This window comes from Chiloscyllium plagiosum, unplaced genomic scaffold (genome assembly GCF_037043375.1).
Source record: "Chiloscyllium plagiosum isolate Xiang-an unplaced genomic scaffold, Cpla_swu_hap1 HiC_scaffold_12, whole genome shotgun sequence".
Taxonomy (NCBI): domain Eukaryota; kingdom Metazoa; phylum Chordata; class Chondrichthyes; order Orectolobiformes; family Hemiscylliidae; genus Chiloscyllium; species Chiloscyllium plagiosum.
The window spans coordinates 72,442,774-72,459,890 of NW_028270150.1; the positions used below are offsets into that span (position 1 = coordinate 72,442,774).

The window sequence follows — 17,117 nt, forward strand, 5'->3', positions numbered from 1 at the left end:
AGTTGGTATGATCATGATTGTAATACCCACTCTATATAACCCTTAGTGAGGCAATGACTTGAAAACAATATTAAGTACAGAATTAAATTCAACCTTTGACTTCCTAGTTATAGTGTCTTAACTGAAAAAGCAATTCATTGGACAAGCAAATCAATTAATTAATCAATCTAATTTAGTTTTAAACTTACCTAAACCTTACTTTAGTTTTTTGATTTTGCATCTTCACTTTGTCAAGTAAGGCTGCAATGCATGCAAAATCCTCAGTCTTAAAAAGACTGATCCGGGTTTCCATCAAAATTACTCTAGAAAAGAAAACAGTACTGTGTGGGTAAAATATTCACAACTATCTCCATAATCGTTCAAAACCTAAATACAAGACTGAACTCAAAAAATTTTGTAACTGAATTTTGAGGCTCTTCTGTTCATCTGCAGTAACTTTTGCAACAAAGGTACAGAAACTTTTCTGTTCAGGCCATTGATCCAGGATTCCGATGACTCTTCTGCTGCAGGTAGAGTGGAAGATGGAGAAAAAATACTGAAGACATTTTATCTCCTTTCTTTGCAAGCCAAAGCATTGCACTCTTAAAAACTACCTGCTATAGGTGAGCAAATATGACTTATTATCAAGACACAGAAAACAGACTTTTTTGTAATAAAATTTGATACAAGCAATTTGTTAAAGCTTATAATAGTCAAAAATACTTTTTGTGATATTCCTCCCCTATTTAGAAAATTCATAATTTTTTGCAATTAATCACTACATATATTAGCAAGCTATATTTAACACCAATGATGGTCTATAGCATCTTCAATAGACATATGTTGACCATATAGCAAGTAGTTGAGTAGATGATTGAGGTTAATAGATTAATTAATTGTCCATGTAGGTACAAAAGAGGAATGAGTGGGACAAATGTGTGGAAGGAGCAGTATGACTGAATAGTTAATAACTTTGTATTCATAAAGAAAGCTGTCTTGCTTTGTCTTGGATCTAAATAAGGAAAAATGTTATAGATGATTTAATTAATTTTGTCAGATTAAGCAGATCAATTTGAAAAATTATTTTGATACAAGTATCACAATGTCATTTTTCAATAATACTTGGATAATTTCCACTGTGAAAATGATTTATAAAAAAAAGTTAAGCCTTTATATAAATATATACATTCCTAGATGGCACTGAGCAAAAAGTTTTATATAAGAACACAAGTGTAACAGTAATGGGTGATTTGACCTTTTGAGCCTACTGTTACTTACAAGGTCAAGGCTGATCTTCGACATTACCTCAACTCCACCTTCCTGTATTATCCCCATGTACCATAATTCTGTTAGTACACAAACTTCCATCAATTTCTGTCTTAAATGTACTTAGTGACTGAGCATCCACAGTTCTTTCAGTTTGAGAATTCCAAAGATGCACAATCAAAAAATTCTCCTCATTTAAATCCTAAATGAACAGGCTAGAGAAATATTTTCTTAACACCTCTTAAGAACTTTAAGTTTCAATTAAACAACCTCTTATTCCTGTAAACCTCAATGAATTTTAGACCTAAGCTTCTCAATCTCTCCTCATTGGATAATCACCATCTCAGAAATCAGCGGTCCTGAAACGAGGTTGTCTCCCCTCAAGGTCAAATATATCCTTTCAATGAAGAACACCAAAATTCTTTGAATGCTCTGCTTCAGATGTAGGCTGACCAGTGCCCTGTTTAATTGTACTAATATTTTCTTCCTCTCCAATCATTGTGAGAAAAACTGATATACTTTCTGCCTTTCTAATTACTTGTTATACCTGCATGCTAACTTAATGTGATCCATTGTATAAGGACGATTAGATTCCTGAAATGCCAACATTTTCCAGTCTCTCACTATTCGAGGACACCCTGCTTTATTACTTCACCTAATAAATAATTGGATGAATATTTTCACACTTCAAACTGTAATTCTATTTGTTATGATCTTGCTTATGTACCCAATCTGTCATTATCCCTCTGCATTCTCTCTGCATCCTACTCACTGCTTACTTTCACACCTAACTTTCTATTATCAAACTGGCAATGTCACACATAGTTAACTCATTTAAGCCATTAGTACAGACTGCAAATTTCTAGACTCAAATACTGATCTTGGAGTTATCGTGCTAGTTGCAGCCTGCCTACTTTTATTTCCTTATCAACCTTGTTGCTGAATTCTAAAGTCCTATCAATCTTCGTATTACTTTTCTTTTTGGCGATATTGTAAGTCTGTTCTTTTAATCAAATGCTATCTTCCAGAAGGAAAAATAAATTGACACTACTTCAAAATTGCTACCGTATCTAACTAGGAAAGCAGATACATTTTGGGAACAACTTGGAAATCCAACTACTAATTGTTCCACACATCATTCGATCAGCCATAACTGGTCGTGGTTTACTGGGAACAGTTAACCTGGGAATTGATGATTGACTCTCTGGAGTTGCATAAGCCCCCTGTAACCTTTTACATGGGTAGTATTGCTCATACATGAACATTAGTTATTTCTTTCCAGAACTGGGTGGCTGATTTACAGATTTTATGACACTTGTGTTTAAGCTGCAATATTCCAAGAATACACAGTACATATGAGCTGGAAAAATGTGCATTTTCAAAATGAAAATCCATTAGATGTGCATGTATAATCCTTGTTCTATTTTAATTTATTTTGTATAAAACTAAATTACGCAGGCAACGTCATTGGCAATATATAGACAATCTCCACATGTTGAACGGTGCACAATAAATATGCTTAGAACACAGTTTCCTGGAATCTCTTGGTGCAAGTTTCCTGCGCTGCCAATTCTGTTTTTAATGTAATCTTCCCTTCCTGTCCCTTCACTCCACTTATTTCTGCACTGAAACAGGCTTCTTGAAGAAAGGTATTGGGAAATGTACCATACTAGTCATTGACAACATGGCTAGACTTTACACATCTGGTATTATTAAATGCTGGTGAATGTTAGAATTAGGATAATATCGATCTAAAAGAGGAAAAGAGCAAGGCGATGGAGTTGAATAAAGGAGCCCTTAGTTCAGCAGTGGGCAACAGACAGTAGGACATCACTTGAAGAAAAATCAAGATCCACTTTACTTGGGCAACCTTACTCAGCCGCTTGGCCAGCTTCCCTCCCTCACCCACACAGCCTCACCCACTCACTTTCATGAGGATCAGGGGAGCAAAGCCATGGGTGAAACAGACTCAAAGCAAGCCTTGAACAGGAGTCTACTAGCCAACATCGTGGACTAGGAGAGAACGAGAGAGGTGGGCTTTATCGACAACAGTCTCAGAAACTACCGGGGAGAAACAGAGAGAGCAAGATCTGGAATGGAACAGCACCAAATGATGGCACTGTCAAGCAGTTTCCCACCTGGAATGGCCCCTAATGTGGGGAACCTCAATGGCTCATTGTGCTTTCAGTACCCGTTCTTGAAACCTATTCCCCATCTTAAAATCAGACTAACCACTTCAGCTGTGTATTGATCGGACAATGCGTGTGACACATTGAGCTGATTAGCCTATGAAAATAGCATTCAACAGGGGCAGTTAAATTTAAATATCAAACTTCCAACAAGCATACAGTGTGGCTGGGGAGAGAGGAGTCAGTGGTGGGGTTTGGGACTGGTGTTGAGAGAAACAGAGTCAGAAAGAGTAACAGAAAAATAGAGACAGACAGACAGAAAGACCGAGATATATGTCCATATAGTTCAAGCTACAGTTAAATTTCCACAACGTCCTGCAGGTATGTAGACACTGGCCAGTTAAGGAACTAATCGTTATGCTCTTGCATCTTTTTTACAGATGTTAGAATTAGGATAAAATCGATATGGAAGAGGAAGAGAGCAAGGTGATGGAGTTGAACAAAGGATCCCTCAGTTCAACAGACAGCAGGACATCATTTGAAGAAACATCAAGATCCACTTTACCTGGGCAACCTCATTTAGCCGCTTGCCCAGCTTCCCTCACTCACCCACAAAGCCTAACCCACTCACTTTCATGAGGATCAGGACAGCAAAACCATGGGTGAGACAGACCCAAAGCAAGCTTTGAACAGGAGTCTACTAGCCAACATTGTGGACCAGGAGAAAACAAGGGAGGTGCAAGTGTATAGTGTGAAACATATCAGAGTAGTTCATTTAGGCGACATGTTTGCTTCTGCTTTGAAACTGTGCTGTAACTTTGTTAGAACATCCTTTATGCTTTGCTGGATAAACTCAATGAAAATCCTTACTTATGTCTTGTTCCTCTCTCTGCCCTCCAGTGTGCTACTGTACCTCAGGGCCAAGGGCGGAAGATGTGACAAAAAAGACAAAGAAATGGAAACTACATATCTGATCAAGTGCAGGACTTTAACAGGAAATAGTGTTTCCTGTAGATCTATTAAGTTATAAATGAATTTTCTAAAGGGCATATGTTTTAATATGATTTGTAAATGTTTTAATTAACATTTGATTTCATTTGTTATCCAAATTAAGATCTGAAGCTTGTTGCTACAGTCAGACTCTCATTTGGTTTCTTCATTAAATTGCACACATCACGATGTTGATGTACGAGGCCTTAATTTGTTCATGGCAAGTCCCCTAATTTACTTTCCAATACGCTAGGTTCAATGGGGACATACCAGTTTTTTTTCGCTGGGAAAAGCTGGCTAGTGATGACTGTTTCCAACTAGTAATTAGCCAGCAAACAGTGCCCATAGTTTTCAAATTAGAAAATTCTACTGCATAGCAACAAGGATCAAATATTTACACACACAAAATGACCAGTAAAGAGTACCAACTGTTCGCAATTGGATATAGCTAACCCAAGAGTGAAGGGATCAATTTATTTTGAACTGGACCCAAAACATATTTCACAACTGTTTCAACTGGGCCAGTTTATTTTCCCCTTCTGGGCTTCAACTCTAATTACAGCGGTCAGCCCATTATTACTGTGGGGCTTTTGACCAATAAAATAGGTATATTTATTCCAAATTATGGCTTCATTCTTTTAGTGTTTCCTTTTCATATGTTTTCCCAAACTACCGAGCCAATTTGTCCTTCAAAGCTACAGAGATTTGAGATGTTGAGATCTTATGTTCAGATTTAAGACCACAAGTCTGATTGACATGAGCTATGGTGAGAAATGTGGCAGTCGGACTGACCTTAAAACCATTCTTATATCTATGTAGCCCTAAGACTATTATTATAAATTTGGTGTCCCTGGTCTATAAAACGATTGAAGTTTCATAATTAGTTTATTACACTTACTACATGATCTTCTAATTTCCTGATTTTTATTCTGCCCTGCATTTCAACAATAATTAGGAGTTTTAGAAAGATTTTCATCAATGTTGTCTGCCTTTTGCCTTTTCCTCACTCCATCCAAATGAAATGACTGATTGATTTTCTAAGTTACTTCCTCTGTATTGATTTTCTTCCCATCCTTTATTATCAGGCTGCATCCCTCTTTTCCATGTTGCCATTTTTTAATAAAAGTTCAGCATCCTTGAATATTTAGTAGCCAACCTGGGTATACTTTGCAACTTTATTTCTGCAACAGCCATTCAATCACACCTGTTAAATTTATGTATTCTACTGATTGATTTAATTTGCTCTGTGAAATCAGTCATTTTGATAAGCATTAATATGATCTCAATTTTGACTAATTTTCCCTGACATCTGTTTAGAAACAAATGCCTTATTTCATTTGATAGTCTCCCTGTCACATCATGACCCATCAGCACCATTTCCCCACAGCCCCAAACCCTTATTAGGTTATTGCTCCATCTCCTGTCTCGGGTGTAACACTGGAACGATGGGCCCAATTTGGTGATATTCCCAGTGGAACTGTACTGATGCCATTGGTTCTTTAAGTGAAACCCTGCCTCCTACGTTACTCTGCCAGCCACACAATTAAACTTCTATTGTGTTAATCGCAATGCCAAACTGCACACAACTTTGATAAAAATCCAGACAATATTACCTTCCAATTTTTGCTTGTTGATTTGGACTTTAAACTCACTGGAACATCATTCTTCATTCTACCTATGTCATTGGTTCCTACATAAGCCATGCTAACAAGCTCCTTCCTCTCTCATTGCATCCTGAGCCACAGATATATCTTTACTCTTTGTATCAGACAGTGTAACAAACCTTTGAAACCTCTGGTCACAGCAATGAAGAACACTATTTCTATGACTACACTTTCACCAATCACTGCCACATTCCTTTTCATTCCCCCATATTAATGGCCTCCTGCATCGTGTCAGATTCACCATCCACCCTGAAATACTTATTCTCATCCATACAGGAAACAAGTATTTCATACCTGTTGGTCATTGTTGAGGGCTGAGACTCTTCCATCATTGCATTCTAGATCTCCATATCTGCCTGACTCTTTGTTGCAGCTTCGCTGTCCCTCACCACTCACCAATGTGAAAGTTCTCTTGGAACAAAGAGACCAAGTAACTTCCTTATTTGTTCAATATCTGTAGCTGGAACTCCAGATCTAAGCTGAGTTTATCAAGCTACAGATACTTATCATAGATATTTGCTGAACAAAGAGACCTTGGAGTGCAGATTCATAGCTCCTTGAAAGTGGAGTCGCAGGTAGATAAGATAGTGAAGAAGGCGTTTGGTATGCTTTCTTTTATTGGTCAGAGTATTGAGTACAGGAGTTGGGAGGTCATGTTGTGGCTGTACACGACATTGGTTAGGCCACTGTTGGAATATTGCGTGCAATTCTGGTCTTCTTCCTATCGGAAAGATGTTGTGGAACTTGAAAGGGTTCAGAAAAGATTTACAGGGATGTTGTCAGGGTTGGAGGATTTGAGCTATAGGGAGAGGCTGAACAGGCTGGGGCTGTTTTCCCTGGAGCGTCGGAGGCTGAGGGGGGTCCTTACAGAGATTTTAAAAATTATGAGGGGCATGGATAGGGTAAATAGGCAAAGTCTTTTCCCTGGGGTCAGGGAGTCCAGAACTAGAGGGCACAGGTTTAAGGTGAGAGGGGAAAGATATAGATGAGACCTAAGGGGCAACTTTTTCACACAGAGGGTTGTACGGGTATTGAATGAGTTGCCAGAGGAAATGGTGGACGCTAGTACAATTGCAACATTTAAGAGGCATTTGGATGGGTTTATGAATGGAAGGGTTTGGAGGGATATGGGCCAGGTGCTGGCAGGTGGGACTAGATTGGGTTGGGATATCTGGTCGGCATAGACGGGTTGGACCGAAGGGTCTATTTCCATGCTGTACATCTCTATGACTCTATGACTGTATGTGGCTGTCTAGAATCACAATACTTTCTACATACTACCACTACCTGGCTATCTAACTATTTATTTGATAAGATATTTGAACTGATTATATTCTAATCATTGGCTTATTTAGTTACTGTAATTGAATTAATGGTTCTATTCGTTAATTGGTGTATCTAGTTTAAGTAACTAATTTACTTAAGTAATAATAAGTTATGGTATCTAAGCTTGGAGACAGAAGAAGGGCTCATGCCCGAAACGTCGATTCTCCTGCTGCTTGGATGCTGCCTGACCTGCTGTGCTTTTCCAGCAACACATTTTCAGACAGAAGAAAAACACCAACCACTGGAGGCAGGAAAAAAGTAAAATTAAGTATCTCCTTTCCCTTCTGCAATGAATTCTCACTTTCACCAAATTCCTGCCATGGAAAAAGATATTTTTCCTTATACATTAGAATATCAAATTATCAGATGACTTTTACTTTAGATGTTTGTAGTTTATCAATTTAGACATACCTGAAAAGTCCATTTACATTTAAGGGGTTGGAAATATTGAATTGCATTCTTTTCTGCTTAAAGCACGGAGACTCACATTTAAAAGTATCCTGAAAATTAGAAGGAAGAAAACTGAACTCAAACAGCAACAGCTTTTGCACAATTATATAAAATTGACTGATAAAATAAAAATATTGTGCTCAACAAGATAAGTATAAACACTGCACAAATGAGACATTTCTCAAAACAGAGTTGATGACGGTACAAAACGTGACCAATGATAATGTTAGCCCATTCTGCTATTAACAAGGTACTTTCACAATCTCAAAAGTAAATGAATTACAAGAAAAAAAGTAAAAAGTAGAAATAATGAGTTGAATTGGTGTATTTCAAAATGTGTAATGATGCTTTTCCTCAGTATGATCATGACTCAAAAAGCAGCAGTTACCAAGGACAGTTTCCCACCCAAGCTCAGTTGAAAAATCAATAGTAGTAGCTGCAATTGAAAATGTCAGGCAATTACTAGGAATCATATAAACAATCTTCCTCCTTGGCTGTCCTTATCACTGTCATCAAACAAATGCTGAGCATGTCAATCACATGGTAAGTCACAACCAATTAAAATTGCTTCTAAGTGCAATGAATGAAATGAAATATTAACAATGTCACATTGTTAGAAAGCATCATTCAATTTGCAAGCAATGTTATTTATACTGAACAATGAGATTCATCAAAAAAGGTCCCAAACATTTTTAAATAAATGCATACATATAAGTTCATACACTAGTGTTCACTTACAGTAGGATTAATGCCATTAATTCGTGAGGTCAGTAAAAATGTAGTCGTAGCGGCTGCTACTCCTTTCCTCAACCTTGATACAAAAATTAGCAAAGCTTGTTCTGGCTTCAAGAACCGACTTGTGAATTCTACATTGATATCAACATGACTCCTGTAGAAAACAAATGTTCACATTTTCCAGTCAAATTGACCAATATAATGTACACAAAATCATAGATGGGGCATTCAAAATGTCATCAATATTGGGAAAAGCTCATTCCACTGGTACATACTCAGAAGACAATGCCAATATGATTGTTTCTGTGGACTCAGTTTCAATTTCAATTTTAATTTCTCACAGACAGTTTTATTCAAATGTCAGGAATGTGCTCTTGCAATGGGTCTGCAATTGTGAGTGCTATTGCATATCTAATTCAGGTAATAATCAAAACAGCAAGAATCAAAAGAGTCTGTCTATTTTATAGTAGAATTGAAAGCCAATTACCTCAGGTCCCTTAAGTATGCAAACAGGCTAGCTGAGGTGTTTAGGCCAACCTAAAGACACTTGTTTGGATTGAAGATACCAAGTACAGGGCTAGCTTTAATAAAAATTGTTCTACTAGGTCTAAGTTTCAACAGGTAAAGTTACATTTTGAAACAGTCAAAGCAACCCCTGTGCAGCCAAGAGATGTGAATCTGCTTTCCAAGTCTAGAAGTTGCCATGTCCTGATCAAGAAACATGTGGGTGGTGCAGGAGAAGGGGAAGAATTGCTGGCAGCTGGCAGCTCTCCAAGTCAAGATGGACTGCATTGTACAATCTAAAGTGAGGTGGCTGATAAGACAGTAAAAGTGTTGGTGTTAATTTTCTAAAATTCCCTAAATTCTGGTTCTCTCAGACTGGAAATTAGCAAATACAGCCCTCTCTTCAAGAAGTGAGGCAGCAAACGGAAAACTACTAGGCAATTAACTTGATGCCAATTATGGGGTAAGTGTTTGAATTGATCATTAAAGAGGTTATTGCCACAGAGTCTATGACTTAAAAAAAAACATTAAAATGAGGAAAAGTCAGTGTGGTTTCATGTAGAAGAAATTAATTTTAGCCAATTTATTAGACTTATCATTCAATCGTAGGGAAGAGACCCTTTGCCTCATCAAATCTATACTGCCAAAAATCCACACTAATCCCACCTTCCAGTACTAGGGCCATAGCTTTGAATATCATGACATTCCAAGAGCTTTAGGTTTAATTCCAGCCACGGGTGACCGTCTGTGTGGATTTTGCAAATTTGCTTCATGTCTGCATGGGTTTCCTCCCACATACCAAAGATGTGCAGATAAAGTGGACTGGCCAAGGGAAATGCAGGGTTATGGGGATAGGGGAGGGGCAACGTCTGCGTGGGGTGCTCTTTGGAGGGTCGACGTGGACTCGATGAGCTAAATGACCTACTTCCAGACTATAGGGATTCTCTGATTCTAAATACTTTTTAAAGATTGTGACCTTACCCACCTCAACTAACCTCCAGGTAATGCATTCCAGACCCTTTGACTGTTTGAAGAAATAAAAGGTGCTGTGGATAAAGAGGAGCCAGTAGAGGTATTGTACTTGGACTTTGAGAGGCATTTGGTAGGATGCACATTGAGGATTATTGCAAAAAATAAATGATTTGGAGGAGCCGGTGTTGAACTGGGGTGAATAAAGTTAAAAATCCCACATCACTAGGTTATAGTCCAACAGGTTTATTTGGAAGCATCAGCTTTCTAAGCGCTGCTCCTTCATCAGGTAGTTGTGGAGCAGGACCACCTGATGAAGAAACAGCACTTCGAAAGCTAGTGCTTCCAAATAAATCTGTTGGATTATAACCTGGTGTTATGTGATTTTTAATTTTATAGAAAATAAAAACATATTAGCATAGGTAGAAATAAAACAGAAATTGCCAGAAAACTCAGTAGGTCTGACAGCATCTATGGAGACAACGCTGAGTTTACAATTCGGGTCCTGTAACCCTACTTCTTTAGCATAGATGAAAGATTGGCTGGTTGGCAGGAAGCAGACAAAAGGAATAAATTCATCTTTGTCCGACTGGCAGGATGTGAATGATTAGAGTCCCATGGGAGTCTGTGTTGGGGCCTCAAATATTTACAATTTATATCAATCACTTAGATGAGAGGAGTGAAGGCATGGTCGCTCAGATTGCAGTTGACACAAAGATATTTTGAACGTTTCCTGTGAAGAAAAACAAGGAGTTTTCGTAGGATATGAATAGGTTGTGCAAATGGACTAAAAATCTGGTAGATGGAGTATAATACGGGAAAATGTGAAGTTTCTCAATTTGGCAGGAAGGTTGAAAAAGCAGAGTCTTACTTAAATGGAGGTGCAGAATTCCAAGGTCAGAGGGTTCTACAGCATGAGTCGACAGGTACAGCAAGTAAATTAGAATGCTAGTGGTATGTTATCTTTCATAATGACAGGAAGTGAACAGTACAGTTCTCGTCGCCCAGTTATAGGAAAGATATTATCAAGCTGGAGAGGGTTCAGAAGAGTTTTGACAGGATGTTGCGAGGTATGGAAGGTTTGAGTTATAAAGAGAGGCTGGATAGGCTAGGACTTTTCTTGCTGCAGAGTAGGAGTTGAGGGACTTGATAGAAGTTTACAAAATAATGAGAGGTAGAGATAGAGTTAATGTTGATTGTTTTTTCCTTAGGATGGGGGAATTTCGAGACTAGAGGGCACATTTTTAAGGTGAGAGGAGAGAGATTTAAAAAAGACATGAGCAAATTCTTAACACAGAAGGTGGTTTACGTGAAGAAATGGTGAATGTGGGTACAATTACAACAATTAAAAGGCATTTGGCTATTTACATGAATAGGAGAGGTTTGGAGGGATTGTGCCAGAAGCAGGCAGGTGGAAATAGTTTAGTTTGGGATTATGTTCGGCCTGGACTGGTTGGATGGAAGGGTCTGTTTCCATGCTATATGACTCTATGATTCTATAAAGTAAGGATGTTATGTTTAATAATGCAGAGCACTAGTAAGGCCACATCTTGAATTTTGTGTACTTTTTAATCTCCTTATTAAAGAATTATAAATGATTGGGAGATAGTTCAGAGGAGGTATACTTGAGTGATACTTGGAATGAAAACAGACATTGCTGATAAAGCTCAGCTTGTCCGGCAGCGTCTGTGAAGAGCAATCAGAGTTAACTCGTCTGGTGACCCTCAGTTCTGAGAAAGGATCATTGGACCTGAAATGTTAACTGGGATTTCTCTTCACAGATGGCGCCAGACTTGCTCAGCTTTTCCAGCAACTTCTGTTTTTGTTTCTGATTTATAGCATCTGCAGTTCTTACTTGGAATGAGTGGGCTGACTTAAGAGGAAAGACTGGAGTATCTTACTTTGTTTTTACTGGAGTTCAGAGGAATGAAAAGCAACTTGATTGAAGCATATGATTCTAGGGATTAAAATTAAGTGTCACTCTTCTTGAAGAGGGATGAGGAGAATTTGTTTCCTCTCAGAGGGTTGTGCAACTTTGGAACGCACTGCCTTAGGAGGTGGTAGAAGTGGGGTCATTCAATGTTTTAAAAACAAAGGTGATAGATCCAGAGTCATAGAGATTTACAGCATGGAAACAGACCGTTCAGTCCAACTCGTACATGCTGACCAGATATCCTAAATTAATCTAGTCCCATTAACCAGCATTTAGTTCATGTTCCTCTAAACTCATTCTATTTAGTTACCCATCCAAATGCCTTTTAAATGTTGTAATTGTATCCTCCTTAGACAAAGGAATCAAAGGTTATGGGGGTAGATGAGAATGTGGAATTCAAAGCACAAACAGACCAGCTACGATCTTCATGAATAGTAAAGTTTGCTCAAGGGGCTGAATGGTTTATGTCTGTGGCTTAATTTTGTCTATTTTGTGGCTTAAATCCTTATCCACCCAGGGTCATCATGGAGTATTTCATTTACTTCCAACAGTGACAGCGCGTGTGCCATCTGTAACCTCTTACAGATAGACCTGCAGCATCAGAGACAGACAAGGATAGCACTGTCAATGACTGTAAAGGTGACTATGGCTATGAATTTCTTTGAATTCATATCCTTCAAATTGAAATAAGACATATCTTTAATTTCTAACAGCTTTCCATTTAGTGTTGCAAAAGAAAGGTGACTAGGCTCTTTATGCCAAGGAGAGTAAATTATGTTCTTTCTCACTGAAGAGAAGCAGGCTTCAGAGTGTCTGCATGGATTTGTCAAAATACTAGACTTCTTCACTGGGAAGATTGAGATGAACTGCACGCACAGTTTTGCTGATATCAAATCTAAATGCGAAGGTGTTCCCACACCAGAGAGTTCTTTCCTCTCATCAAACAGTTAGTGTGCGACCACAATGTTTAACACAGAGAAAAAAAAATCACATATCGAGCTAGTTAAGAGAAGCAATATCCTACCAGAGGCAGTTGTGAAGTCAAAATCCATAAAGGAAAATAAAAAGAAAGTAACAAAAAAGGACCATTGGACTTCCCATTTGATTACACTGGATTTTTCAGCATTATTTCACTGGCATAAAGATTAGATTACTTACAGTGTGGAAACAGGCCCTTCGGCCCAACAAGTCCACACCGACCCGCAACCCACCCAGACCCATTCCCCTACACCTAACACTACGGGCAATTTAGCATGGCCAATTCACCTAACCTGCACATTTTTGGATTGTGGGAGGAAACCCACACAGACACGGGGAGAATGTGCAAACTCCACACAGAGAGTCGCCTGAGGCGGGAACTGAACCCGGGTCTCTGGTGCTGTGAGGCAGCAGTGCTAAGCACTGTGCCACCGTGCCGCCCATTAGGGCAGCCTGGTGGTTTAGTGGTTAGCACTGCTGCCTCATAGTGCAAAGATCCCAGGTTTGATTCCAGCCTTGGGTGACTGTCTGTGTGGAGTTTGCATATTTTTCCTGTGTCTGCGTGGGTTTCCTCCCACAGTCCAAAGATGTACAGGTTAGGTGCATTAGTTATCAGAAGTTATGGGGGATGGTTGGTATGGACTTGTTGGGCCACATGGCTTGTTTCCACACTGTAGGGATTCTATGGTTTAAACATAACCAGTACAGAATCTTTAAGTGCAAATAAAGTTTCATGTTCTTTTAATTGTTTTCAAAGCATTATGCTGGAAGCAGACACCACTCGGAAAAGTTGAGTAGTATCCACAGAGTGAACGAATTATCATTGGGAGATCCACAATTTATATTTAAATTGTTGATCTTCGGAATGTTCCAAACATGAAGCTGGATTTTTACTACTTATTCATGGAGTCTGAGTATCATTGGCAAACCTTAAATGGCATTGGGAATACTAATATTAATTTACAATGAAAATAAATAATCTTAAGGACTGCATTTCTTTAAGTAAAACTACAGTGTTGATCCATGGTCTGATGTGCAGCTCAACATTAGGTACACTACCATTGGAGATGGGATTAACAATTAGACAAACAATCATTCGAATACGACTTGGAACTCTTTCAGGGTTTACATAGAGAGTTGTAATGATGACCTCAATAAGACACTGGACAGTGCCATTCTGAAATCATTGCAGTCTGTGTGGTGTAGATATCCCTGCAGTGCTGTTTGGGAGGCAGTTCAGAGATTTGTCATGTTGACAGTGAAGGAACAATGAAATGGAATGAGACTTGATGGGGAGTTTGGGCATGCGATGTTCCCATGTTTGCAGATCTTGTTCTTCCAGATGATAGAGGTTGCTGATTTGCAAAGTGCTGTGAGAAGACACTTGATGAGTTTCTGAAATGCATCTTATAGACAATATGTGCTTAAGCCATTGTACAACAAAGGTAGGCAGTTCAAATTTAATATGGTTTGAGGGGTGTCAGTATTGCAAATGACTTTGTCCTGCCTGATGCTGAGTTTACCGAATGTTGTTGGGAGATTTGGTTCAGAGAGATATGTTTTGCATTTTTAAAATATTTACTCAGGAACTGACTGGTGTATCCCATTCTAACCAGAAAATAGAAATCGTTTTTGTATATCTTTAAAAATTATCTTCAGCAATTTAAAATCAGGTTAGTCAAAGGTGATGCAATGAAATTTTCTGAAATGCCTATATTTTGTGGTAAACCACATTTTCTAATATGTTGATCAAAATTAAACAAATAGTCACTGTTAAATAAATCAGGGAATATTTAACCCCCATCTTGTTGACTTTTGGAGTTCAGTAATTTACAAATGAGTTTAAGTGGAAACTAAGTGGAATGGGGATGAAAATACTTTGAAACAGGTGCAATATAGGCCAGAATTGCTAACTGTGTCAAAAAATCTCTATTCCTACATGTTTCTACTGTAAAGAAACAGGGTAACATCAAACACAGCATAGGTACAAACAAGGTAATATACAAGGATTTGAATTTACCTTTCTGGGATGACCACTTCATTTCCATTAGGCAAAGTAAAATCATTTGCCTCTTTCCCGACAATTGTTGCAAAATACACTAGATCCTTCATGAAGGGATTTTGAAGTCGAACCTGTTTTAAATAATGATTCAGCCTTAACTTTATTAGAGCAACACAAGGAAAAGACATCATAGTCTCAGAAGACGAGAGGGCTGCTCTCTCATCAGAGAAAGATGGTTGGTGGTGATTTAACCTGAAGGTCACCGCACCTCAGGAAAGGGAGCTGATACAGTATTGAACCCACATAGATGGTGTCATTCTGCATTACAAACCAGCCATCCAGCCAACTGAGCTAACTGAACCCCTAGAATAAAGGCTTTTCTATTTCAAACAGCAATAACATTGATTGTTCCACAAGGGAATATATTGAAAAGTGTTGAATTGTCAAGAGATTAGAAAATCATCATTCACCTTGCTTAGTACAGTAAGAGGAAGTCTCCCTGCAACTCCCTCAAGAGATAATTTGAACCATACTGTAGACTGACACAAATGCAAGAGCTCAAGAGTAGAAAAAGGAAGGTGAATAGATATTTAAATTATCGCCTCCAGGTTCTTAAAGCATTTGCTGTTTCATTCAGTGTTTTCTACAGGTTGCCAGTTTAAATGAAAAAATGCAGGTCGAAAACATGCCTGTTTACACTGTCTTCCAGATATGATGTTGACCTTACTTTGATTAGTCATATCCTTTGCTTTCCATAAGCCTGAAAGGAGCTTCATTTTACTCACATGTTTAACAATTGTAGCATGAAGATCGCCAGTGAACTCGACAATCATCTTAGGGCGATAGTTAGGAAGTCTTTCATACAGGTAAACACACAGCATAAGCATTGTGATAGGATTTGGATCTGAGATGTCAGTGGCCTGTTTAATTAACAAGAATATCATTATATTCAAAAATATTAAAATTAATGGTTTTACATTCTTTTTGTTCAAATCCCTTCATAGCTTTACCTCTCCCTATGTCTGCCATTTCATCCAACAAAATGAACATCCAAGGAATGTACACTCCTCTTATTCTGGCCTCTTGTAAATACCCAATTATAGTCACTCGACTATTGGTGAGTGATACCTTGAAGTGCCTGGCCAATAGGCAGCTCAAAGTTTTGTACACAGTCAATACATAAGCTGACTGAAGAAATTGGTTGGTATGGTGGAAACCAGAAAGATAAATTTAAGGTCATTAAAAAGAAAAGAGCGAGGAAATTCCATTGGTTTCAGAATACCTAAACAAAACAAGGATGGAATCAGAATCTAAAATGACTTTTAGCAAAGCGAGTAAATATTTGTAAAATTTAAAATTTATAAAATGTAGAGGAAGGACAAGAAAAAAGATCAAAAGGATCTTTCTTCCAGATTGTTAGAACAGGTGGGGTGGTGGTGCTGCGGTACGGGGTGAGAGGGTACTGAACATCTTCCTTCCATGATATCCTGGGATTCTCAATGTGTTTTTTCCCATTTTTAGACACTATCCAGAGATAAAATGTATTTGTCACCTCTGCACGAAATTATGACAAAATGGAACTTTATGTATTACATAAAAAATGATGATTGTTAAGTAAAATAAAATTTTGTAACATCAGAAATCATTCATCTGAGCATTTACCAGTTCCTGATACCAGCTATGTTTACATCAAGAACCTCCAGATGTATTCATTTTTACATTGATTCAAGGGATTGCTACTTAATATTTCAGTATTCATTACCCTCCTTAATTGACCTAGAGAAGGTGATGGTGAGCAGCCTTATTGAATCACTGAAATCTGTGAGCTTATAGTACTCCCACTATGCCTTTAAGTAGGGAATTTCATGATTTTGATGGCAATGATGAAGGATTAGCTACATGATGCCAATTCAAAATTGTGCATAATCTCAAGGGAAACTTGATGTTGATAACCCTATCCCTCAATCTTCAAAGCAGTAATGCATCCAGGTTTCGCTTTTGCTGTCAAAGCTGCCTTATTGATGGGTTTATTGTGCACCTGGTAAATGGTATATACAACAGCCAATCTCTCAACATAGGAGATAGTGAATGTAAAGCAAGAAAAACAAGTAGGCTGCTTTGATTTGGATAGAATTTCTCAAGTGTTGCTGGATCCACACTCATCCAGTGAAGCATAGAATATTCCATCACAT

General features: G+C 38.2%; 1 protein-coding gene across 1 annotated transcript in view; it reads right to left on the reverse strand.

Moving 5' to 3' along the window:
* LOC122555067 (cilia and flagella-associated protein 47-like) overlaps positions 1–17,117 on the reverse strand; it is a 497,478-nt gene that overhangs the window by 302,004 nt on the left and 178,357 nt on the right. The window contains 5 exon segments of the mRNA XM_043700727.2: positions 189–302; positions 7,766–7,854; positions 8,543–8,693; positions 14,944–15,056; positions 15,711–15,845. Of these exon segments, the coding sequence (XP_043556662.2) occupies positions 189–302; positions 7,766–7,854; positions 8,543–8,693; positions 14,944–15,056; positions 15,711–15,845 (602 nt within the window).